This window comes from Bombina bombina, chromosome 12 (genome assembly GCF_027579735.1).
Source record: "Bombina bombina isolate aBomBom1 chromosome 12, aBomBom1.pri, whole genome shotgun sequence".
NCBI lineage: Eukaryota > Metazoa > Chordata > Amphibia > Anura > Bombinatoridae > Bombina > Bombina bombina.
The window spans coordinates 142,468,312-142,495,182 of NC_069510.1; the positions used below are offsets into that span (position 1 = coordinate 142,468,312).

Below are 26,871 nucleotides of genomic sequence, written 5' to 3' on the forward strand. Positions count from 1 at the left end.
AGGGAGAGGTTGACATCTCGATTTCAACCGATTTAGTTTTTAATCAGCAAAAGAACGTAGAACTTAGATAACAAAATTAATGCATGAATGAGTATTGGGGATTAATTTAAAAATAAGTTGGGGAAAGCTGAAGTGGATGTTTCTATATTCAGTAATACCTAAATACGATGTGAATGCAAGGATAACAAAACCATTAATATAGTGTGAATGCGAAAAGAAAAAAAGTGTGACTCCTAACTTTATCAAGTAACTGCCGTTATAGAAGTTTCAGTATTACTTGACCTGAATACACTACAATTTATCTGACGCTAGTCAATATTCTAAAAGACCACACGACTGTTATACCTAAAAATATACCGGCTCCCAAACAATACTGCTGGAAACCGAGGGACTATCGCAGACTCAGCTCAGTTGTTATTGTTAACAAACTAAGACCCACATTTGTTTAGTCCACCTAATAGCATAATTATAAAGAGCTCTATAAATATAAGAAATCTATCTATGAAATCTATCAGGGTCTAGATATACAAAACCATTATGGTATTACACAGTCGACCGTATTAATTAATAATACAAGTGAACCGCAAGAATATATAAACAATACTGTGAACAAATACTGTACTAGCAAGCAGGACTTAATACTGAATAGACCAAACATATACAACAGTGTCAGCAAATAAAGAAATAACACATCAGGTCAAGTGTAGTGACTTCTAAGAAAATTCAAGAAAAATATACAAAGTTATGTAACATACTGAATCACACAAAACAGCAATTAACTCAAAGCCAATATATATACATAGATACTAAGGGGAAATAGCAATCAGCTCGATACTGACTTGATTCTATATATACAAAATAGAACCAATAACTATCTCATTTGAAGCTTGTGACTTCAATACTCCACAAGTATCCTTGTTTACTAGAACAAATAGGCTGAACAAGAAGCACAATAACAACTAAGCCACAATATCACACTAAGATATCGATCACAAGTATTAACCCATATCATCCCCAACTATAGATACAAAGTATCGGCATCAACGAGTTAAACAACAAAATACATATGTATAGAAGTGTCTACATGCATGATTTAATTCTGCAGATATATTCACTTAAACAAAATTAAGAGAAAAGATACAACAACTTCTGTATAAAGCACAGTACCCCAGAAATAAGGGGAATGCTCTTATTACGTGTGTAAGGACTAATATAAAAATTGCTATTTAAGCATTAGCTAAAGGCACTTATCTTCACAACGTACGTTTTTTTAAGTGTTGAAATAAAAGTTAGGTTTTAAATTTTAGACACACGCTGCTCCACCCACATTTCCTTCCTATTCAAGGTTTTGATACCTATAGTAGTAATAGGGGACAGTAAGTGCTAAAAAATGCAATCTGCCCTTGGAGCCAGAAATTCACATTTCTGACTCTACTCTTTTCTGAATATTTAGTGATGTCTCTGACATCTGCTGGAGATGTCAAAACTACACTGGCCATATGGCACATATTTGGTGGCTATGCCCTAACATAATTCCAGTATGGGAAAAAATTTCAAAGGAAACGTCAAAGTTACTAGATAGAACCCTGCCGTTAGACCCCTCCCTTTGGCTATTCCACATTGTCCCCAAAAAATTTACTTTAGAGCAGGTCAAGCTATTTAATATTGCAAGTAATAGTCTTAAGATATTGATAGCCAGGAATTGGAAAAGTTCCATCGTCCCGACTACAGCACAATGGGTACAAGAGTGCAACCACTATAAAATGCTAGAAGAGTACCATTACCTCAAACATCGAAAGTTAGATACATACAACTTAAGATATTTTGGGAGGAATATTTGAGAGATAAGTTCGACATTGGCACATCAATCTATAGAGTGTATAGATATTTGTTTTGGGGTACTGGTAGGGGGAATGGAGTTTGATACAGCAGAAGAAGAAAAGAAATTTAGGGGCCCTGGGGTAATATATTGAAATGTCATAATGAATAACTTCAACACCTTGGAATCAAGGTTAACTGGGGATAGAACATTTTTATTGTTGTATGATTAGAATTTTTTGTCAGGAGGCACGTTGTGTTTTGTTTCATGTGTTATTTATTTGTTTTCAATTTTTTCTTTTTATGGTCTGTTATCTGTGCTGAGTATGTGTAGCCTATACAGTTGTAAATTCATACAAATCTGTAATATTACCAAATGCACATGCACAGTGTACATATTTTGCAAAATAAAAATGATTTAAAAAAAAAAAACAACAACCCACGGTTGTCCTACAATAGTAGCGCTCAGGGAGACGAACTCCCTAGAAACACAAGGACCTGATCAAAAAGAAATCTATACCATAAGGTACTCTAGAAAACATGAGTTCCCTGTTGCCTCGTATCAGATCGAAACTTGCAGGCTAGACAAGCATAGACAGCAGAAATAGGATAACTATCCCAGCAGTTAACGAAGAGCTCTCCAAAGAACGCCAAACTGTCTGAACAGGAACTCTCAATGACCAGCTTCCAGATAGGAAAGCTGACTCAGCCATCGTGGAGCCCAAACCACCAAAAAGCTTTTAAAAGCCTGCTAGCACAAATTCAAGGTGGAAATAGTTGTAGCTGGTTTCAAACTGCAAACCTTCCGAATACCGGGCTCCAAAGAGCATCCCCTCCCAGCATTAGACGCCGGTAGAAAAGAGGAGGACAGCAAAAGTCCTCCCACCGAAGGGGAGGACAGTCTTGAAGGGGAGGACAGACTCTAGAAGAAAACGGTCAACACTGCATAGATCAACTGATCCCCAACCTTCCCTCCAGGGTAATGGTCCCAACCCAAAGGCTACTCAAAGACCAAAGACAAGAGTCCCAGACCTCTGGAAGAAAAGGATGGATCTACGAGGAGCAAAGCTCCCGAGTAGAACTCTGACCGCTAAACTGCATGCTACCGTGAGTCAGGACAGACTTTGTGCTCGGGTACGAGTCCCCCTACACTGCTGTCTTCCTTAAAGAGGTATACTTCTCAAGGTAAAAAGGTTTCTCAGACCCCCAGCATCTAAATATCAGACTCCAACATTTAACAGGAGCGCAATCAGGGTTCAAACCCCCAGCCTCCTGATGCAGAAATGATGGAACCAGTTACTACTCCATATCTCCCTTTCCAGGATTCTGAAAATGCAAGAAGGGAAAAAACCCTTAAAGGCAAGAAAACAAGGACCCACAGGTCGCCACAGATACTAAGGTAACTCTGAACCAGGAGAGAAAGGGACTAAAGCAACAAAAACCACCCTACCATAGAGGCGAGATTCCTCGGCCATATCACCAACCCAGTTGAAAGACACCTGGACTCTACAAGAATCATCAAAGGCGCCAAAAGACCAGTAGGGACCCGTCAGAGAGACCTAGAACCTAAGCCACAGGCAGATAGGCATCTCACATGAGAAACAGTGGCCAGCCCCCCTCAGAGAGGCACGCAGGACCACAAACACCTAAATTGAGACCGAACCGTCCACACCCAATCCAGGGAGAGACATGGTCCTAGGCCAGAGTCCTCAAAAAACTAAATCGATCGAAAGATCTAACTTCCTAAGGAACCCTAAGCTGCCTCCTATGATTAGGTGCGCACAATCTAAAGTCTGTAGGCTTGGCGATCTAGTAACAGCCTCAAACCCAAGAATCTGAAAAAACTCCTTAACAGTTTAAGAATTCGGCACCCAGTGCTCCTGGATAGCAAGGAAAAATTTCATAGACAAGTGTAACCACGTGTTACACACGCTGGCAAGGTAACAACTAACACCCGAAAGTGAATGTGAACCTCGGACCTTGCTTGCCATCCCAGAGAGATAGACGTAAGCACCCTCCACGAAGACCCTAACAGAGCATTGAGGATAAATGGTCAACTACCTGACCCCAAAAGGGCGACAGTCTGAAACCAACCTCGGCTCTTCACTGTTTAGCCCTAAGGCTAGCTTTGCAACGAGGACGCAGATAACCCCCGAACGTCGAAGACCATGGTCAGACCAAGGGTATTATATGGAAGAAACAACAGCCAGAGATCCCTGCAGGATCAATCTTCCAACAACCCCTTTAACAGGGTAAAAGCTGGAAGCCTTGCAGCTCCCCACAGAAGGCAGGGAAACCCCTGCACTCCACCTCTTGGAGTAACGCAACTCTGAGCAAAGGAAGAAGGACATGCCCGCGCTTCCAAACCAAATGACCCACGCAAGGCGGGAAGGAAGGAGACTCCGCCACCACAAGAAAATGTTTATTAGGCTAAAGAGTCAGCATCCGGAAGAACCTAAAGTGAAGACGCAAATTGTTCACTACTCAGAACACTAGACCACATAGGTCACTCACATCTCCCAACTCCAAAGGAATGGAAACTACGGTTCTGAGTCCCCAGGGACCTGAAAGAACCATGACGACGTCTGAAAAGACAGATCCGTATCCCAGGCGAGTAGCCAGAAAAAGCCAACCTTAGATCGGCACACACAACCCTCCATTCAGAGGCGTTGTATCTACACACTAGGCCTCTTTGAAATAGAATCCGAGCCCGGAGTCTATATCCATAGGCCAAGTGACATTCAGAATCCGACAGGATTAAATCAGCACCACAAGGGTGACATGAACCCAGGTAACAGCAGAAAAGCATCCAACCAGTACCTGTCTGGTATAAGGACACTCCAGAACTGTCCAAGGTCCAAGAAAATTCGACCCGAAGGATCAATAAATGAACTAGAAAACATAATTCTATTATTCAAAAAATGTGCAACTTCTGTGGAAGTGCCCACGCGACCACAAAACTGCAAGTATCGGTTCCAGAGAAGAACGTTTTCAAAAACGGAAATCTAACATACATGAGTTTAAGAAAAACAAAATAAACACATCCATCCGGATCAAAAATATAAGGAAGGCAGCACCCATGTGGTGAACGCCCAAGGCGAATGAGAATGCCAACGGGACCAGACCATCAGAGTCCCCATTCACCCAAGCTCAGAACTGGAACCGAAACATAAAGAAAAAATAAACCGGAGACGTTAAGGAGATTGGCTTCATCCCTAAACGGCACAACCAATTTGCCATCGAGCATCTAAGCCCTCGGATCCCTCGGCCCACTAGGACTGGGGTCCTCTAACATCTCCAAAATGTGCCTTAAAAGAACACGAAGACCTGCCAGCCTATAACGGAAGGCAAAATCATCTCTAGTCAGATCAACGAAAGACCCTGAGGTTGGGGCCCCTGAAGCTTCAGAGGCCAACGTTTCCCCAGGAGGCCGAACTGAATCAGGGGATCCTACGCCCGAGAGGCTCTGGTTAACAGAACACTGACAGTATTTTAGAAATATTTTACTTGGGAGATATAAATGAGACAGCGCCATAGAAATGGCCATGCTGAACCGTAGAGTAACTTCTGGAGGAAACAAGCCACCCTCTGGAGAGGGAGTAAAGGCCATATGGACACCTGATGCATAGCCGAGAAAGGGTCTGGGGCACGCGCCTCTCGGGACATGGAAAACTTGGAGGCGGATGGCTCAACGCGCTCTAAGCTCCCTGATTTCGGGAGAAGAGAGTACTCTAGAACGGCAATCGGAACATAACTGATGGGCATTGATTACCTGGGCCATTTCATATTCATCAGAAGATGCATGCTCCGTATCAGAGACATCCGTGTCTAATATATCAGAATCCTCCATAATCTTGGGATTACAAAAATTACAAAAACCAACTGTCACCCTTTATACACCCCCAATGGCCTGGGGCACTCACCCCCTCCTGTGAACCAGACAACCCACGAGCTAGACTCTCCTGTCGCAAACAGTGAGCATACGGAAGTGACCGTACCTGTCACCAGGTGCACCGTGCCAGTCACAAAAAGGGTGTGCAATCTCGAGAGATTGCGTCATTAAGATAAGGTCGTTATGTTCCGTAAAAGCCGTGAGCCTAGGTATTGCTACACATTAGCAGATAGAACCATATAGCAAACATGATTAAAGTCCCCCCTGTTCAATACCCCCCCCTCCTCAGGAGATATTAACCCATGATTCCTTATTAAGCTAAAAGGAGTCCCACTGGGATCCTACCTTATTTCGTTAACATAATATTAACATATCTAAATAAAATGAAACTATCATACTGGAATCTACGCCGTGGATCAGGAACACGGCCCTTCAAGTGTGATAAGGGCAGCGAAACTCGTCAACGCTGATTACCAAGGAGCTTTTAATATGAGTCGGGATGGTTTCACAGGAAAACTCTCCCTGCATCTCCAGACTCTAACCTTTATCCATGCTCTCACTGAGAGGCTGACAGGATTACTTAAAACTCCAGTCACATAGCGAAGAGTACTACCCTCCATAAGAGACTCTCTCGAACTTCTGACACTTCTCTGACAACCTCCTGTGATGACAGGCAAAGAATGACTGGGGGATGAGGGAAGTGGTGGAGGTATTTAAGCCTTTGGCTGGAGGTGTCTTTGCCTCCTCCTGGTGGCCAGGTTCTGTATTTCCCAAAAGTAATAAATGCAGTTGTGGACTCTTCCTGTTTAAGAAGAAAAATAGGTATGAGATAAACTTCACACATGTTATTTTTAGAACACAGATCCTAAAATATTACTAAAATTAAATGTATATAAAATATTTAAAGACAATCTAATGCAAAATATAAGCAGTAACGTCATCATTTTTCACAAATAAGTATCAAGATGAGCTCTCAGTTTATAGGATAGACCTAAAAAATTAAAAAAAAACAACATACCTGCATAACTCATATAGTTATTGAATGGAGTATTCACAAATCTTTGGAAGCCACAAGTGTCATTTCCAGGCCCAGGATCTCTACATCCCTTATACTTGGGAGCTGGATTAGTATCACGGCAGAGATCTCCAGTCTCAAACGAAGGATCCGTCTCCATGCAGGGGTCGCTGCAGGATAAAGTCTCTGAAATGCCCCGGAAGACATGGTAAAGCCCAAGGCTGTGCCCTATCTCATGGATCATGGTGTGTGCGTGGCCTGGGATGCCATAAAAAGAAGGGTTCAACACAATGCCCCCTGTAAGGTAAATATAAAATACATGTTGAAGTCATGTACATAAAGAAATGTGCATACATTACATATACTTAATGGAAAAAAAAATGTTGCAGCCTCAAGTCATTTAAAGAAAGAAACTTTTTTGAGATTGCAATATAAAATGGTTTCCATTAATTTAATTCTGAAAATTGTTGGCATTCTCAGTTCCACATTATAATCTAAAGGTTATTCATTCTAAAATATAAATTAGTTTTTAATTATATAGCAAGATGCTGTATAATTATGGCTGCAATGTTTATTTTTATTTTTAATAAATTATTTCCATTAACCCAGTCACAATCTTATGCTCTCCCAGGGGTTTCTGTCAGATTATTTTGGGCAATTTTTCTATATTGAAGACATTATTACATATTGTGCCAGATTACAAGTGAGGTGCAAAAGTTTTCACGCAAACAATATCGGGTTATCACAATCTTTTGCGCGCATGTTAAATTTACGCCAGAATGATTATCGTGTCCTCAGAGCTCTGGTTAACTATTTTGTGAAACAAAAAAAAGTGTCACAAAAATACATTACAAAGTTTCTTACATTCATAATAACACCATCTAATAAAAAATATTAAAAAAAAAAAGTTTGCACACAAAAGTTATAAGGCCTTGTCCCCATTAGTTTTCGCCCTCGCAGTGGAAATTCTAGCCATACAAATCAGAGCAAACCCAGCTATTAAAGGTATAACTTATGACAACATTACTCAAAAATGTCTCCTTTTCGCAGATGACATCTTCACACTACAATACCCATCTTCCTCACTACCAGCACTAGTACAAACTCTTGAAGATTACAAACATGTCTCCAACTTCTCTATTAACATGGGAAAATCTGGTATCATGCCCATTAACACTACAGTCCGGGACTTAGCCTATATTACCCACAACACTAAATTCACTATCACTAAGAAACTTAAATATCTGGGATTGATCGTACCAGAAAGCATGCAAGATCTATTCCAAACTAACTATACTCAACTACAAACTAACTCACATAAATTACTGGAAACATAGCATAAACAAGCCCACTTATCTTGGATGGGCCGCATAAATGCTGTCAAAATGATGATTGTCCCAAAATATTTATACGTCTTTCAGACATTACCCAAAAAGCTCTATATCTAAGCAAAGAAGATGGTGGCCTCAATATTCCCAATTTAAAAAACTATTACAGAGCATTGCATTTAACTAGAGTATTGGCCTGGAACCATGCCTGTCCATTTAAACTCTGGATTCAAATCGAGGCTACCATATCCAAATGCAACAGTATGAGGGACATATGTTGGCTCCCTAAATCAGCCAGACCAGAGAATATCTCAGATAACACATTTATCAAAGCCTCTTTAGACATGTGGGACACAGTAGTAACACACTATGAAGAGTTTTCTACCCCAATCTCACCTATTACCCCATTGTTAGGAAACCAAATCTTCTTTCAACAACACACCTTCTCTCAGGAAAACCCACCATCAGAACACTGAAATCTGCCTATATATTTACTAACAGACTGTCACGTCGCTCCGTCTTGGCAGCAGCTTTGCCTCCCCTACCATGGCCGTTGCCATTTGTGCAGCGATGACGTCATCGCCGCACGCCTCTTCTGGCCTCTGATGCCGCTCTCCTGTTTGATGTTCTTGGCGGGAACCTGCGCCTATGTAAGTACCTCTCACTTTATGCACTTTGCCCAAGTATAGGTGTTACTGTGTGCGCTCCTGGGTGCTTATATTTTTCTACTTGAACTGCTGATTCCCCTATCGTTACTGAACTCTGCCTGTTTTCAAGACTACTCTATTGCTTAACTCCTGAACTGCTGATTGCCTTATTGTTGCTGACCCTTGCCTGTTTCTGACCATTCTATTAGTTTACCCCTGAACTGCTGCACTGATATTAGATTTACTTCAATTAGCAAATTTGCTTCATTCTCTTTGCATCCTTTGTTGAAGGAGAACCACGCTCTACTGGGGATTAGCTTTACACATTGGGTGAGACAGTGACAGGCAGCTAGCACAGAAGTACCTACCTATGAACGTTTTTCAACAATGGATACCAAGAGAACTGAGCAAACTAGATAAGAGAAGTAAATTGGAAATTTGTTTAAAATGGAATATTCTTTCTGAATCAATTTGCTGTCCGCTCAAAATAGTCTTCCACTCCTCCATGACGACATCACTGGTCTCCCCAGTGCCGGCAGCACTCATGTAGGCCCAGACCATGACACTCCTACCACCATGCTTGACTGTAGGCAAGGCACACTTGTCTTTGTACTCCTCACCTGTTTGCCGCCACACACGCCTGACACCATCTGAACCAAATAAGTTTATCTTGGTCTCATCGGACCACAGGACATCCTTAGTCTGCTTGTGTTCAGCAAATTGTTTGCAGGCATTCTTGTGCATCAGCTTTAGAAGAGGTTTCCTTCTGGGACGGCAGCCATGCATACCAATTTGATGCAGTGTGCGGCGTAGGGTCTGAGAACAGACAGGCTGACCCCCCACCCCTTCAACCTCTGCAGCAATGCTGGCAGCACTCATACATCTATTTCCCAAAGACAACCTCTGGATATGACGCTGAGCATGTGCACTCAACTTCTTTGGTCGACCATGGTGAGGCCTGTTCTGAGTGGAACCCGCACTGTGAAACCGCTGTATGGTCTTGCCCACCGTGCTGCAGCTCAGTTTCATGGGTCTTGGCAATCTTCTTATAGCCTAGGCCATCTTTATGTAAAGCAAGAATCCTTTTTTTCAGATCCTCAGAGAGTTCTTTGCCATGAGGTGCCATGTTGTGAACAGTATGAGAGAGTGTGAGAGCGATAACACCAAATTTAACACACCTGCTCCCCATTCACACCTGAGACCTTGTAACACTAACGAGTCACATGACACCGGGGAGGGAAAATGGATAATTGGGACCAGTGGCGGCTGGTGAATTTTTAAGATGGTGGTGCACAAGACCCAGCCCCTTTGAGAAAGCTGCAACCCTTTGAGAAAACCACGCCCATTTGAAAAAGCCACGGCCATTTGAACCAGCAGTGTTTTTGGTCGTTGTCTTGTTGAAATATCCAGACCCAGCGTAACTTCAACTTTGTGACTGATTCCTCAATATTATTCTCAGTTTGTAGGACACAGTACGCCCCTGTATGAAAAGCAGCAGTGAATTGCACTTCCCCAGTTCCACCCAGGACATGCCTTACTCCACCCATAACACACCCAAGATGCTCTACCATGACCCCACAACTTTACTAAGGACCCATCCATAAAACACTAGTGATCCAGCTCATAAGTCTAATGTTAATCTTAGTTACTGGGTTTCAGAGTAAAATATTAATGTATTTAATTAGCACGCATTACAAATTTTTTGATTGACATGCCTGGCTGACATATGTATTTAGTACTTATGTACTAAATACATATGTCAGCCAGGAGGCATGTCAATCAAAAAAACATAATTTATGCTTACCTGATAAATTCCTTTCTTCTGTAGTGTGATCAGTCCACGGGTCATCATTACTTCTGGGATATTACTCCTCCCCAACAGGAAGTGCAAGAGGATTCACCCAGCAGAGCTGCATATAGCTCCTCCCCTCTACGTCACTCCCAGTCATTCGACCAAGGACCAACGAGAAAGGAAAAGCCAAGGGTGAAGTGGTGACTGGAGTATAAATTAAAAAATATTTACCTGCCTTAAAAACAGGGCGGGCCGTGGACTGATCACACTACAGAAGAAAGGAATTTATCAGGTAAGCATAAATTATGTTTTCTTCTGTTAAGTGTGATCAGTCCACGGGTCATCATTACTTCTGGGATACCAATACCAAAGCAAAAGTACACGGATGACGGGAGGGATAGGCAGGCTCTTTATACAGAAGGAACCACTGCCTGAAGAACCTTTCTCCCAAAAATAGCCTCCGATGAAGCAAAAGTGTCAAATTTGTAAAATTTGGAAAAAGTATGAAGCGAAGACCAAGTTGCAGCCTTGCAAATCTGTTCAACAGAGGCCTCATTCTTGAAGGCCCAAGTGGAAGCCACAGCTCTAGTAGAATGAGCTGTAATTCTTTCAGGAGGCTGCTGTCCAGCAGTCTCATAAGCTAAACGAATTATGCTACGAAGCCAAAAAGAAAGAGAGGTAGCGGAAGCTTTTTGACCTCTCCTCTGCCCAGAGTAAATGACAAACAGAGAAGACGTTTGTCGAAATTCCTTAGTTGCCTGTAAGTAAAATTTTAGAGCACGGACTACATCCAGGTTGTGCAGTAGACGTTCCTTCTTTGAAGAAGGATTTGGGCATAAAGAAGGAACAACAATCTCTTGATTGATATTCCTGTTAGTAACTACCTTAGGTAAGAACCCAGGTTTAGTACGCAGGACTACCTTATCCGAATGAAAAATCAAATAAGGAGAATCACAATGTAAGGCTGATAATTCAGAGACTCTTCGAGCCGAGGAAATAGCCATTAAAAATAGAACTTTCCAAGATAACAACTTTATATCAATGGAATGAAGGGGTTCAAACGGAACGCCCTGTAAAACATTAAGAACAAGGTTTAAACTCCATGGTGGAGCAACAGTTTTAAACACAGGCTTAATCCTGGCCAAAGCCTGACAAAAAGCCTGGACGTCAGGAACTTCTGACAGACGTTTGTGTAACAGAATGGACAGAGCTGAGATCTGTCCCTTTAATGAACTAGCAGATAAACCCTTTTCTAAACCTTCTTGTAGAAAAGACAATATCCTAGGAATCCTAACCTTACTCCAAGAGTAACCTTTGGATTCACACTAATATAGGTATTTACGCCATATCTTATGGTAAATCTTTCTGGTAACAGGTTTCCTAGCCTGTATTAAGGTATCAATAACTGACACAGAAAACCCACGTCTTGATAAAATCAAGCGTTCAATTTCCAAGCAGTCAGCTTCAGAGAAGTTAGATTTTGATGTTTGAAGGGACCCTGTATCAGAAGGTCCTGTTTCAGAGGTAGAGACCAAGGTGGACAGGATGACATGTCCACCAGGTCTGCATACCAAGTCCTGCGTGGCCACGCAGGTGCTATTAGAATCACTGATGCTCTCTCTTGTTTGATTCTGGCAATCAATCGAGGAAGCAACGGGAAGGGTGGAAACATGTAAGCCATCCTGAAGTCCCAAGGTGCTGTCAGAGCATCTATCAGGACTGCTCCTGGATCCCTGGATCTGGACCCGTAACGAGGAAGCTTGGCGTTCTGTCGAGACGCCATGAGATCTATCTCTGGTTTGCCCCAACGTCGAAGTATTTGGGCAAAGACCTCCGGATGAAGTTCCCACTCCCCCGGATGAAAAGTCTGACGACTTAAGAAATCCACCTCCCAGTTCTCCACTCCCGGGATGTGGATTGCTGACAGGTGGCAAGAGTGAGACTCTGCCCAGCGAATTATCTTTGATACTTCCATCATAGCTAGGGAGCTTCTTGTCCCTCCCTGATGGTTGATGTAAGCTACAGTCGTGATGTTGTCCGACTGAAACCTGATGAACCCCCGAGTTGTCAACTGGGGCCAAGCCAGGAGGGCATTGAGAACTGCTCTCAATTCCAGAATGTTTATTGGCAGGAGACTCTCCTCCTGACTCCATTGTCCCTGAGCCTTCAGAGAATTCCAGACGGCACCCCAACCTAGAAGGCTGGCGTCTGTTGTTACAATTGTCCAGTCTGGTCTGCTGAATGGCATCCCCCTGGACAGATGTGGCCGAGAAAGCCACCATAGAAGAGAATTTCTGGTCTCTTGATCCAGATTCAGAGAAGGGGATAAGTCTGAGTAATCCCCATTCCACTGACTTAGCATGCACAGTTGCAGTGGTCTGAGGTGTAAGCGTGCAAAGGGTACTATGTCCATTGCCGCTACCATTAAGCCGATTACCTCCATGCATTGAGCCACTGACGGGTGTTGAATGGAATGAAGGGTGCGGCAAGCACTTTGAAGTCTTGTTAGCCTGTCCTCTGTCAGGTAAATCTTCATTTCTACAGAATCTATAAGAGTCCCCAGGAAGGGAACTCTTGTGAGTGGAACGAGTGAACTTTTCTTTTCGTTCACCTTCCATCCATGTGACCTTAGAAATGCCAGCACTAACTCTGTATGAGACTTGGCAGTTTGAAAGCTTGAAGCTTGTATCAGAATGTCGTCTAGGTATGGAGCTACCGAGATTCCCCGCGGTCTTAGTACCGCCAGAAGAGCACCCAGAACCTTTGTGAAGATTCTTGGAGCTGTAGCCAATCCGAATGGAAGAGCCACAAACTGGTAATGCCTGTCTAGGAAGGCAAACCTTAGGTACCGATAATGATCTTTGTGAATCGGTATGTGAAGGTAAGCATCTTTTAAATCTACAGTGGTCATGTACTGACCCTCTTGGATCATAGGTAAAATTGTCCGAATAGTCTCCATCTTGAACGATGGAACTCTTAGGAATTTGTTTAGGATCTTTAAGTCCAGGATTGGTCTGAAAGTTCCCTCTTTTTTGGGAACCACAAACAGATTTGAGTAAAACCCCTGTCCCTGTTCCGATCGTGGAACTGGATGGATTACTCCCATTAACAAGAGCTCTTGTACGCAGCGTAGAAACGCCTCTTTCTTTGTCTGGATTGTTGACAATCTTGACAGATGAAATCTCTCTCTTGGAGGAGAGTATTTGAAGTCCAGAAGGTATCCCTGAGATATTATCTCTAGCGCCCAGGGATCCTGAACATCTCTTGCCCAAGCCTGGGCGAAGAGAGAAAGTCTGCCCCCCACTAGATCCGATCCCGGATCGGGGGCCCTCAATTCATGCTGTTTTAGGGGCAGCAGCAGGTTTCCTAGTCTGCTTGCCCTTGTTCCAGGACTGGTTAGGTTTCCAGCCTTGTCTGTAGCGAGCAACAGCTCCTTCCTGTTTTGGTGCAGAGGAAGTTGATGCTGCTCCTGCTTTGAAATTACGAAAGGAACGAAAATTAGACTGTCTAGTCTTGGCTTTGGCTTTGTCCTGAGGCAGGGCATGGCCTTTACCTCCTGTAATGTCAGCGATAATCTCTTTCAACCCGGGCCCGAATAAGGTCTGCCCTTTGAAAGGTATATTAAGCAATTTAGACTTAGAAGTAACATCAGCTGACCAGGATTTTAGCCACAGCGCCCTGCGTGCCTGAATGGCGAATCCTGAATTCTTTCGCCGTAAGTTTAGTAAGATGTACTACGGCCTCCGAAATGAATGAATTAGCTAGTTTAAGGACTCTAAGCCTGTCCGTAATGTCGTCCAGAGTAGCTGAACCAATGTTCTCTTCCAGAGACTCAATACAGAATGCCGCTGCAGCCGTGATCGGCGCAATGCATGCAAGGGGTTGCAATATAAAACCTTGTTGAACAAACATTTTCTTAAGGTAACCCTCTAATTTTTTATCCATTGGATCTGAAAAAGCACAGCTATCCTCCACCGGGGATAGTGGCGCGCTTGTGTAGAGTAGAAACCGCCCCCCTCGACCTTGGGGACTGTCTGCCATCAGTCCTTTCTGGGGTCGACTATAGGAAAACAATTTTATAAATATGGGGGGAGGTACTAAAGGTATACCGGGCCTGTCCCATTCTTTACTAACAATGTACGCCACCCGCTTGGATATAGGAAAAGCTTCGGGGGGCCCCGGGGCCACTAAGAACTTTTCCATTTTACATAGTGGTTCTGGAATGACCAGATAATCACAATCATCCAAATTGGATAACACCTCCTTAAGCAGAGCGCGGAGATGTTCCAACTTAAATTTAAAAGTAATCACATCAGGTTCAGCTTGTTGAGAAATGTTTCCTGAATCTGAAATTTCTCCCTCAGACAAAACCTCCCTGGCCCCCTCAGATTGGTGTAGGGGCCCTTCAGAAACCATATCATCAGCGTTCTCATGCTCTACAGAATTTTCTAAAACAGAGCAGTCGCGCTTTCGCTGATAAGTGGGCATATTGGCTAAAATGTTTTTGATAGAATTATCCATTACAGCCGTTAAATGTTGCATAGTAAGGAGTATTGGCGCACTAGATGTACTAGGGGCCTCCTGTATGGGCAAGACTGGTGTAGACGAAGGAGGGGATGATGCAGTACCATGCTTACTCCCCTCACTTGAGGAATCATCTTGGGCATCATTTTTACTAAATTTTTTTATGACATAAAAAACATATAGTTAAATGAGAAGAGAACCTTGGTTTCCCCACAGTCAGAACACAATCTATCTGGTAGTTCAGACATGTTAAACAGGCATAAACTTGATAACAAAGCACAAAAAACGTTTTAAAATAAAACCATTACTGTCACTTTAAATTTTAAACTAAACACACTTTATTATTGCAATTGCGAAAAAGTATGAAGGAATTGTTCAAAATTCACCAAAATTTCACCACATTGTCTTAAAGCCTTAAAAGTATTGCACACCAAATTTGGAAGCTTTAACCCTTAAAATAACGGAACCGGAGCCGTTTTTATATTTAACCCCTTTACAGTCCCTGGAATCTGCTTTGCTGAGACCCAACCAAGCCCAAAGGGGAATACGATACCAAATGATGCCTTCAGAAAGACTTTTCTATGTATCAGAGCTCCACACACATGCAGCTGCATGCCATGCTGTCCTCAAAAACAAGTGCGCCATACCGGCGCGAAAATGAGGCTCTGACTATGATTAGGGAAAGTCCCTAAAGAATAAGGTGTCTAAAACAGTGCCTGCCGATATAATCATATCAAAATACCCAGAATAAATGATTCCTCAAGGCTAAATAAGTGTTAATAATGAATCGATTTAGCCCAGAAAAAGTCTACAGTCTTAATAAGCCCTTGTGAAGCCCTTATTTACTATCATAATAAACATGGCTTACCGGATCCCATAGGGAAAATGACAGCTTCCAGCATTACATCGTCTTGTTAGAATGTGTCATACCTCAAGCAGTAAGAGACTGCACACTGTTCCCCCAACTGAAGTTAATTGCTCTCAACAGTCCTGTGTGGAACAGCCATGGATTTTAGTTACGGTGCTAAAATCATTTTCCTCATACAAACAGAAATCTTCATCTCTTTTCTGTTTCTGAGTAAATAGTACATACCAGCACTATTTTAAAATAACAAACTCTTGATTGAATAATAAAAACTACAGTTAAACACTAAAAAACTCTAAGCCATCTCCGTGGAGATGTTGCCTGTACAACGGCAAAGAGAATGACTGGGGTAGGCGGAGCCTAGGAGGGATCATGTGACCAGCTTTGCTGGGCTCTTTGCCATTTCCTGTTGGGGAAGAGAATATCCCACAAGTAAGGATGACGCCGTGGACCGGACACACCTATGTTGGAGAAATATTAATGTATTTAATTAGCACGCATTACAAATTTTTTGATTGACATGCCTGGCTGACATATGTATTTAGTACTTATGTACTAAATACATATGTCAGCCAGGAGGCATGTCAATCAAAAAACAAGGAGTCTTTTAGAATCAATGTAGGGAGAGAAGAAAAGGTATTATTAAAAGGGTAGAAAAATGTACAAAGGTTACTGCTGGCTTTTAAAGGTTGAATAAAAAAAATCTAAATCTAACACAAAGTATATAATCTAATCTATTCTATTTAATAAATTAATCTCTATTAAAACATAAAATGACTTTGCAAAATGGATAATTGAAATTAAAAACGTGGTTCCCCATAAAAAAAAAACATTACCATAGCCCCCATTTAAGTGATTGTTGTTTTGTTTTTATTTATAAATTATTTAAATTTTATTCAGAGTAGCAGTAGCAATTTTTTTGGAAATCATCCCTGTATGTTTTTTAGGACTACACAAGGTCATGGACAGAGGAATAGGTGAAAGGGACAGAGAAAAAGCTCCTCTAGGGCTAGACAACCAGGACAGAGAAGACATTTCTAAAGCTCTAAGTCAGTACTACTACATATATTCCCTGCAATAAAATGATGCCCCCAGCCAGCCCACCCCTGCAATAAAATGATGCCCCCAGCCAGCCCCCCCTGTAATAAAATGATACCCTCAGTCAGCCCCCCCTCCTGCAATAAAATGATGCCCCCAGCCAGCCCCCACTGCAATAAAATGATGCCCCCAGCCAGCCCCCCTGCAATAAAATGATGCCCACAGCCAGCCCCCACTGCAATAAAATGATGCCCCCAGCCAGCCCCCACTGCAATAAAATGATGCCCCCAGCCAGCCCCCACTGCAATAAAATGATGCCCCCAGCCAGACCCCACTGCAATAAAATGATGGTCCCAGCCCCAGCCAGCCCCCCTGCAATAAAATGATGCCCCCAGCCAGCCCCCCCTGCAATAAAATGATGCCCTCAGCCAGCCCCCACTGCAATAAAATTATTCCCCCAGCCAGCCCCCACTGCAATAAAATGATGCCCCCAGCCAGCCCCCCCTGCAATAAAATGATGCCCTCAGCCAGCCCCCACTGCAATAAAATGATGCCCCCAGCCAGCCCCCACTGCAATAAAATGATGCCCCCAGCCCGCCCCCACTGCAATAAAATGATGCCCCCAGCCAGCCCCCACTGCAATAAAATGATGCCCCCAGCCAGCCCCCCCTGCAATAAAGCTGTGTGCTGCGTTACAAACTCCCCTTTCCTCTCCAGAAATACTGTTCTAATATAATAGTGCACTGAGTGTGTTAATTACATCAAGGAGGCTTCTTGATGTAATTAACACACTCAGTGCTCCACGTCCGTGGTGTGTCTATCACATACCTGTAATAAGTTAACCTGGCTGCACCTATTCTATGCATTTCAATCTGCAGTGATTAATAGGCAGTTAGGCACCCTCACCTCAAGCTGCTGGACAGGAAGATAATAGGGAAGTGGCTGCTCGATAGCTAATGTCTGTTCTATGTACACAGATCAATTTCAGACATGTTAAGTTGCATAACTTTGCTGCAAAACAAGCGGACAGCTCCACCTACTGGCTTTTTTAATTAATGCATTGCTTGCCAAAGCTTTTCAATAGCAGTCACATGACTGGAAAAAAAAAAGGTTGTCGCAAATTGAACCGGTGTAAACCGAGGGCCCCCTGTATACTCCTCATGCATTTGTGCAGAACAAAAGGTATCATTACAACAGTAAGTAGGTGTAGTGGCTCCCTGGATCTTAAAAACATAATTTATGCTTACCTGATAAATTCCTTTCTCCTGTAGTGTAGTCAGTCCACGGGTCATCATTACTTATGGGATATTAACTCCTCCCCAACAGGAAGTGCAAGAGGATCACCCAAGCAGAGCTGCTATATAGCTCCTCCCCTCTACGTCACACCCAGTCATTAGACCGAGAACCAAGCGAGAAAGGAGAAACTATAGGGTGCAGTGGTGACTGGAGTATAATTAAAAAATTTAGACCTGCCTTAAAAAACAGGGCGGGCCGTGGACTGACTACACTACAGGAGAAAGGAATTTATCAGGTAAGCATAAATTATGTTTTCTCCTGTTAAGTGTAGTCAGTCCACGGGTCATCATTACTTATGGGATACCAATACCAAAGTTAAGTACACGGATGACGGGAGGGACAGGCAGGATCTCTATACGGAAGGAACCACTGCCTGAAGAACCTTTCTCCCAAAAACAGCCTCCGAAGAAGCAAAAATGTCAAATTTGCAAAATTTGGAAAAAGTATGAAGAGAAGACAAAGTTGCAGCCTTGCAAATCTGTTCAACAGAGGCCTCGTTCTTAAAGGCCCAAGTGGAAGCCACAGCTCTAGTAGAATGAGCTGTAATCCTTTCAGGAGGTTGCTGTCCAGCAGTCTCATAGGCTAAGCGTATTATGCTACGAAGCCAAACGGATAGAGAGGTAGCAGATGCTTTTTGACCTCTCCTCTGTCCAGAATAAACGACAAACAGGGAAGAAGTTTGTCGAAAATCTTTAGTTGCCTGTAAATAAAATTTCAGGGCACGGACTACATCTAGATTGTGCAGAAGTCGTTCCTTCTTTGAAGAAGGGTTAGGACACAATGATGGAACAACAATCTCTTGATTGATATTCTTGTTAGTGACTACCTTAGGTAAGAACCCAGGTTTAGTACGCAGAACTACCTTATCTGAATGAAAAATCAGATACGGAGAATCACAATGTAAGGCTGATAATTCAGAGACTCTACGAGCCGAGGAAATAGCCATTAAAAACAGAACTTTCCAAGATAACAGCTTGATATCAATGGAGTGAAGGGGTTCAAACGGAACACCCTGTAAAACGTTAAGAACTAAGTTTAAGCTCCACGGCGGAGCAACAGATTTAAACACAGGCTTAATTCTGGCCAAAGCCTGACAAAAAGCCTGAACGTCTGGAACTTCTGACAGACGCTTGTGTAAAAGGATGGACAGAGCTGAGATCTGTCCCTTTAACGAACTAGCAGATAAACCCTTTTCTAAACCTTCTTGTAGAAAAGACAATATCCTAGGAATCCTAACCTTACTCCATGAGTAACCCTTGGATTCGCACCAGTGTAAGTATTTACGCCATATCTTATGGTAAATTTTCCTGGTAACAGGTTTCCTAGCCTGTATTAAGGTATCAATTACTGGCTCCGAAAATCCACGCTTTGATAAAATTAAGCGTTTAATTTCCATGCAGTCAGCTTCAGAGAAATTAGATTTTGATGTTTGAAAGGACCCTGAATTAGAAGGTCCTGTCTCAGAGGCAGAGACCAAGGTGGACAGGATGACATGTCCACCAGATCTGCATACCAGGTCTTGCGTGGCCACGCAGGCGCTATTAGAATCACTGATGCTTTCTCCTGTTTGATCCTGGCAATCAAACGAGGAAGCATCGGGAAGGGTGGAAACACATAAGCCATCCTGAAGGTCCAAGGTGCTGTCAAGGCATCTATCAGGACCGCTCCCGGGTCCCTGGACCTGGACCCGTAACGAGGAAGCTTGGCGTTCCGGCGAGACGCCATGAGATCCATATCTGGTTTGCCCCAACGTCGAAGTATTTGGGCAAAGGCCTCCGGATGAAGTTCCCACTCCCCCGGATGAAAAGTCTGGCGACTTAGGAAATCCGCCTCCCAGTTGTCCACTCCTGGGATGTGGATCGCTGACAGGTGGCAAGAGTGAGACTCTGCCCAGCGAATTATCTTTGATACTTCCATCATCGCTAAGGAACTTCTTGTCCATCCCTGATGGTTGATGTAAGCCACAGTCGTGATGTTGTCCGACTGAAACCTGATAAACCTCAGAGTTGCTAACTGAGGCCAAGCCAGAAGGGCATTGAGAACTGCTCTCAATTCCAGAATGTTTATTGGAAGGAGACTCTCCTCTTGAGTCCATGATCCCTGAGCCTTCAGGGAATTCCAGACAGCGCCCCAACCTAGTAGGCTGGCGTCTGTAGTTACAATTGTCCAGTCTGGCCTGCTGAAGGGCATCCCCCTGGACAGATGTGGCCGAGAAAGCCACCATAGAAGAGAATCTCTGGTCTCCTGATCCAGATTCAGCGTAGGGGACAAATCTGAGTAATCCCCATTCCACTGACTTAGCATGCACAATTGCAGCGGTCTGAGGTGCAGGCGTGCAAAAGGAACTATGTCCATTGCCGCTACCATTAAGCCGATTACCTCCATGCATTGAGCCACTGACGGGTGTTGAATGGAATGAAGGGCACGGCAAGTATTTAGAAGCTTTGTTAACCTGTCCTCTGTCAGGTAAATTTTCATTTCTACAGAATCTATAAGAGTCCCCAAGAAGGGAACTCTTGTGAGTGGTAAGAGAGAACTCTTCTCCTCGTTTACTTTCCACCCATGTGATCTTAGAAATGCCAGTACTAACTCTGTATGAGACTTGGCAGTTTGAAAGCTTGACGCTTGTATCAGAATGTCGTCTAGGTACGGAGCTACCGAAATTCCTCGCGGTCTTAGTACCGCCAGAAGAGAGCCCAGAACCTTTGTAAAGATTCTTGGAGCCGTAGCCAACCCGAAGGGAAGAGCTACAAACTGGTAATGCTTGTCTAGGAAGGCAAACCTTAGATACCGGTAATGTTCTCTGTGAATCGGTATGTGAAGATAAGCATCCTTTAAATCCACTGTGGTCATGTACTGACCTCTTTGGATCATGGGTAAGATTGTCCGAATAGTTTCCATCTTGAATGATGGAACTCTGAGGAATTTGTTTAGGATCTTTAAATCCAATATTGGTCTGAAGGTTCCCTCTTTTTTGGGAACCACAAACAGATTTGAGTAAAACCCTTGTCCGTGTTCCGACCGCGGAACTGGATGGATCACTCCCATTAGTAAAAGGTCTTGTACACAGCGTAGAAACGCCTCTTTCTTTATCTGGTTTGTTGACAACCTTGAAAGGTGAAATCTCCCTTGTGGAGGAGAAGCTTTGAAGTCCAGAAGATATCCCTGAGATATGATCTCCAACGCCCAGGGATCCTGGACATCTCTTGCCCAAGCCTGGGCGAAGAGAGAGAGTCTGCCCCCCACTAGATCCGTTACCGGATCGGGGGCCCTCACTTCATGCTGTCTTAGGGGCAGCAGCAGGCTTTCTGGCCTGCTTGCCCTTGTTCCAGGCCTGGTTAGGTTTCCAGCCTTGTCTGTAGCGAGCAACAGCTCCTTCCTGTTTTGGAGCAGAGGAAGTTGAAGCTGCTCCTGCCTTGAAATTACGAAAGGCACGAAAATTAGACTGTCTAGCCCTGGGTTTGGCTCTGTCTTGAGGCAGGGCATGGCCTTTACCTCCCGTAATATCAGCGATAATTTCTTTCAAACCGGGCCCGAATAAAGTATGCCCCTTGAAAGGTATGTTAAGTAGTTTTGATTTAGAAGTTACATCAGCTGACCAGGATTTTAGCCACAGCGCTCTGCGTGCCTGAATGGCGAATCCGGAATTCTTAGCCGTAAGTTTAGTTAAATGTACTACGGCATCAGAAATAAATGAATTAGCTAGCTTAAGGGTTTTAAGCTTAAGTGAAATCTCATCTAATGTCGCTGAGTCAAGGGTGTCTTCCAGAGACTCAAACCAAAATGCTGCCGCAGCCGTGACAGGCGCAATGCATGCAAGGGGTTGTAATATAAAACCTTGTTGAACAAACATTTTCTTAAGGTAACCCTCTAACTTTTTATCCATTGGATCTGAAAAGGCACAGCTATCCTCCACCGGGATAGTGGTACGCTTAGCTAAAGTAGAAACTGCTCCCTCCACCTTAGGGACCGTTTGCCATAAGTCCCGTGTGGTGACGTCTATTGGAAACATTTTTCTGAATATAGGAGGGGGTGAGAAAGGCACACCGGGTCTGTTCCACTCCTTAGTAATAATTTCAGTAAGTCTCTTAGGTATAGGAAAAACGTCAGTACTCGTCGGTACCGCAAAATATTTATCCAACCTACACATTTTCTCTGGGATTGCAACTGTGTTACAATCATTCAGAGCCGCTAACACCTCCCCTAGCAATACACGGAGGTTTTCCAGCTTAAACTTAAAATTTGAAATGTCTGAATCCAATTTATTTGGATCAGATCCGTCACCCGCAGAATGAAGCTCTCCGTCCTCATGCTCTGCAAATTGTGACGCAGTATCAGACATGGCCCTAGCATTATCAGTATACTCTGTTCTCATCCCAGAGTGATCTCGTTTACCTCTAAGTTCTGGCAATTTAGACAAAACTTCAGTCATAACATTAGCCATGTCTTGTAAAGTGATTTGTAATGGCCGCCCTGATGTACTTGGTGTTACAATATCACGCACCTCCTGAGCGGGAGATGCAGGTACTGACACGTGAGGCAAGTTAGTCGGCATAACTTCCCCCTCGTTGTCTGGTGAATGTTGCTTAACATGTACAGATTGACTTTTATTTAAAGTAGCATCAATGCAATTAGTACATAAATTTCTATTGGGCTCCACCTTGGCTTTTGAACATATTGCACAAAGAGATTCCTCTGTGTCAGACATGTTTAAACAAACTAGCAATTAGACTAGCAAGCTTGGAAATACTTTTCAACTAAATTTACAAGCAATATGTAAAAACCGTTACTGTGCCTTTAAGAAGCACACCAAAAAACTGACACAGTTGAATAAAAATGAACCGTATTAGTTATATAAACCAAATTTAGCAAAGGATTGCACACATTAGCAATGGATGATTAACCCTTAATATCAGAAAAAAACGTATAACAATTGACAATATAAGCGTTTTTATCACAGTCAAGCACAGTCTCACAGGTCTGCTGTGAGTGATTACCTCCCTCAAAACTAGTTTTGAAGACCCCTGAGCTCTGTGGAGACGTCCTGGATTATGCAGGGAGAAAAAGACAGACTGTGACTGAATTTCTGATGCGTAGTAAAAGCGCCAAAATAGGCCCCTCCCACTCACACTACAACAGTGAGGGAAGCTCAGTAAACTGTTTTAATTTAAAACAAACGACAGCCATGTGGAAACTAAAGCCCAAAACAATTTTCACCAAGTAACTCAGATAATTAAACGATTTAACATGCCAGTAAACGTTTAAAATCTAATATATGAAATGTCATTAAAAAAGCCTGCTGCTAGTCGCTCACACTGCAAGTTAGGCTAAAAGTTATATGCATACAGTATTTTCCCAGTGAAGTGCCATTCCCCAGAAATACTTAAAGGGACACTTTACCCAAATTTTTTCTTTCGTGATTCAGATAGAGCATGACATTTTAAGCAACTTTCTAATTTACTCCTATTGTCAAATTTTCTTCATTCTCTTGGTATCTTTATTTGAAATGCAAGAAAGTAAGTTTAGATGCCGGCCCATTTTTGGTGATCAACCTGGGTTGTTCTTGCTGATTGGTGGATAAACCCATCCACCAATAAAAAAAGTGCTGTCCAGAGTTCTGAAAAAAAAGGTTCTTCTTTTTAAAATAAAGATAGCAAGAGAACGAAGAAAAATTGATAATAGGAATAAATTAGAAAGTGGCTTAAAATTGCATGCTCTATCTGAATCATGAAAGAAAAAAATTGGGTTCAGTGTCCCTTTAAGTGTAAACATATATACATGTCAGCCTGATACCAGTTGCTACTACTGCATTTAAGGCTGTACTTACATTATATCGGTATTAGCAGTATTTTCAAAGTCAATTCCATTCCTTAGAAAATAATATACTGCAACATACCTCTTTGCAGGTGAACCTGCCCGCTGTCCCCTGATCTGAAGTTACCTTACTCCTCAGAATGGCCGAGAACAGCAAACGGATCTTAGTTACGTCCGCTAAGATCATATACAAAAACTCAGGTAGATTCTTCTTCAAATTCTGCCTGAGAAGGAAACAACACACTCCGGTGTCGTTTAAAATAACAAACTTTTGATTGAAGATATAAAAAACTAAGTTTAATCACCACAGTCCTCTCACACATCCTATCTATTAGTTGGGTGCAAGAGAATGACTGGGTGTGACGTAGAGGGGAGGAGCTATATAGCAGCTCTGCTTGGGTGATCCTCTTGCACTTCCTGTTGGGGAGGAGTTAATATCCCATAAGTAATGATGACCCGTGGACTGACTACACTTAACAGGAGAAATGGGTCAAACTCTACTCTAATAGATTGAGTACAACAGTTAAGTTTAAGCACTAGGTTATGTATGGTTGAATATCTATAAAGCCTAGATGATTCCTAACCCCCAGCAACCAAAGTACATCCTGTCACATACAGAGAAGGTGGAAGCAACATAAGAAAAACCTCTCAATATCCATTTTACTCCTGATAGGTTAACAAATACTTGTAAACAGTGTGGGTTTAATCCACATTTAGAAAACAGAATTTATGCTTACCTGATAAATTACTTTCTCCAACGGTGTGTCCGGTCCACGGCGTCATCCATAACTTGTGGGAATATTCTCTTCCCCAACAGGAAATGGCAAAGAGCACAGCAAAAGCTGTCCATATAGTCCCTCCTAGGCTCCGCCCACCCCAGTCATTCGACCGACGGACAGGAGAAAAAAAGGAGAAGGCCGTGGTGACTGTAGTTAAAGAAAGAAATTTATCAAACCTGATTAAAAAACCAGGGCAGGCCGTGGACCGGACACACTGTTGGAGAAAGTAATTTATCAGGTAAGCATAAATTCTGTTTTCTCCAACATTGGTGTGTCCGGTCCACGGCGTCATCCATAACTTGTGGGAACCAATACCAAAGCTTTAGGACACGGATGAAGGGAGGGAGCCAATCAGGTTACCTAAACAGAAGGCACCACGGCTTGCAAAACCTTTCTCCCAAAAATAGCCTCAGAAGAAGCAAAAGTATCAAATTTGTAGAATTTGGCAAAAGTGTGCAGAGAAGACCAAGTCGCTGCCTTACATATCTGATCAACAGAAGCCTCATTCTTGAAGGCCCATGTGGAAGCCACAGCCCTAGTAGAGTGAGCTGTGATTCGTTCGGGAGGCTGCCGTCAGGCAGTCTCGTAAGCCAATCGGATGATGCTATTCAGCCAAAAGGAAAGAGAGGTAGCAGTAGCTTTTTGACCTCTCCTCTTGCCAGAATAAACGACAAACAGAGAAGACGTTTGTCTGAAATCCTTTGTTGCGTCTATATAGAACTTTAAAGCACGTACTACATCTAAATTATGTAACAAACGTTCCTTCTTTGAAACTGGATTCGGACACAAAGAAGGCACAACTATTTCCTGGTTAATATTCTTGTTGGAAACAACCTTTGGAAGGAAACCAGGTTTAGTACGCAAAACAACCTTATCTGAATGGAACACCAGATAGGGCGGATTACACTGCAGAGCAGATAACTCAGAAACTCTTCTAGCAGAAGAAATAGCAACCAAAAACAGAACTTTCCAAGATAACATCTTGATATCTATGGAATGTAGAGGTTCAAACGGAACCCCTTGAAGAACTGAAAGAACTAAATTCAGACTCCAGGGAGGAGTCAAAGGTCTGTAAACAGGCTTGATCCTGACCAAAGCCTGAACAAAAGCTTGAACATCTGGCACAGCTGCCAGTCGTTTGTGTAACAAGACAGATAAAGCAGAAATCTGTCCTTTTAGAGAACTCGCTGATAATCCCTTATCCAAACCTTCTTGGAGAAAGGAAAGGATCCTAGGAATTTTAATCTTACTCCATGAGAATCCCTTGGATTCACACCAACAGATATATCTTTTCCATATTTTATGGTAAATCTTTCTAGTTACAGGTTTTCTGGCATGTACCAGAGTATCTATCACAGAATCCGAAAACCCACGCTTAGATAAAATCAAGCGTTCACTTTCCAAGCCGTCAGCTGGAGAGAAACTAGATTTGGATGTTCGAATGGACCCTGTACTAGAAGATCCTGTCTCAAAGGTAGCTTCCATGGTGGTGCCGATGACATATTCACCAGGTCTGCATACCAAGTCCTGCGTGGCCACGCAGGAGCTATCAAAATCACAGAGGCCCTCTCCTGTTTGATCCTGGCTACCAGCCTGGGAATGAGAGGAAACGGTGGAAACGCATAAGCTAGGTTGAAGGCCCAAGGCGCTACTAATGCATCCACTAGAGTTGCCTTGGGATCCTTGGATCTGGACCCGTAGCAAGGAACCTTGAAGTTCTGACGAGACGCCATCAGATCCATGTCTGGAATGCCCCATAATTGGGTCAACTGGGCAAATATCTCCGGGTGGAGTTCCCACTCCCCCGGATGGAATGTCTGACGATTCAGATAATCCGCCTCCCAGTTTTCCACTCCTGGGATGTGGATCTCAGATAGGTGGCAGGAGTGATCCTCCGCCCATTTTATGATTTTGGTCACTTCTCTCATCGCCAGGGAACTCCTTGTTCCCCCCTGATGGTTGATGTAAGAAACAGTCGTCATGTTGTCTGATTGGAATCTTATGAATCTGGCCTTTGCTAGTTGAGGCCAAGCCCTGAGAGTATTGAATATCGCTCTCAGTTC

At 43.0% G+C, this 26,871-nt stretch overlaps 1 protein-coding gene across 1 annotated transcript in view; it reads right to left on the reverse strand.

Moving 5' to 3' along the window:
- The window catches only part of PAPPA (pappalysin 1), a 1,503,354-nt gene that overhangs the window by 1,191,495 nt on the left and 284,988 nt on the right, over positions 1–26,871 (reverse strand). Inside the window, exon 4 of the mRNA XM_053695762.1 lies at positions 6,729–7,022. Within this exon, the coding sequence (XP_053551737.1) occupies positions 6,729–7,022 (294 nt within the window). The remainder of the gene's footprint in view (positions 1–6,728; positions 7,023–26,871) is intronic.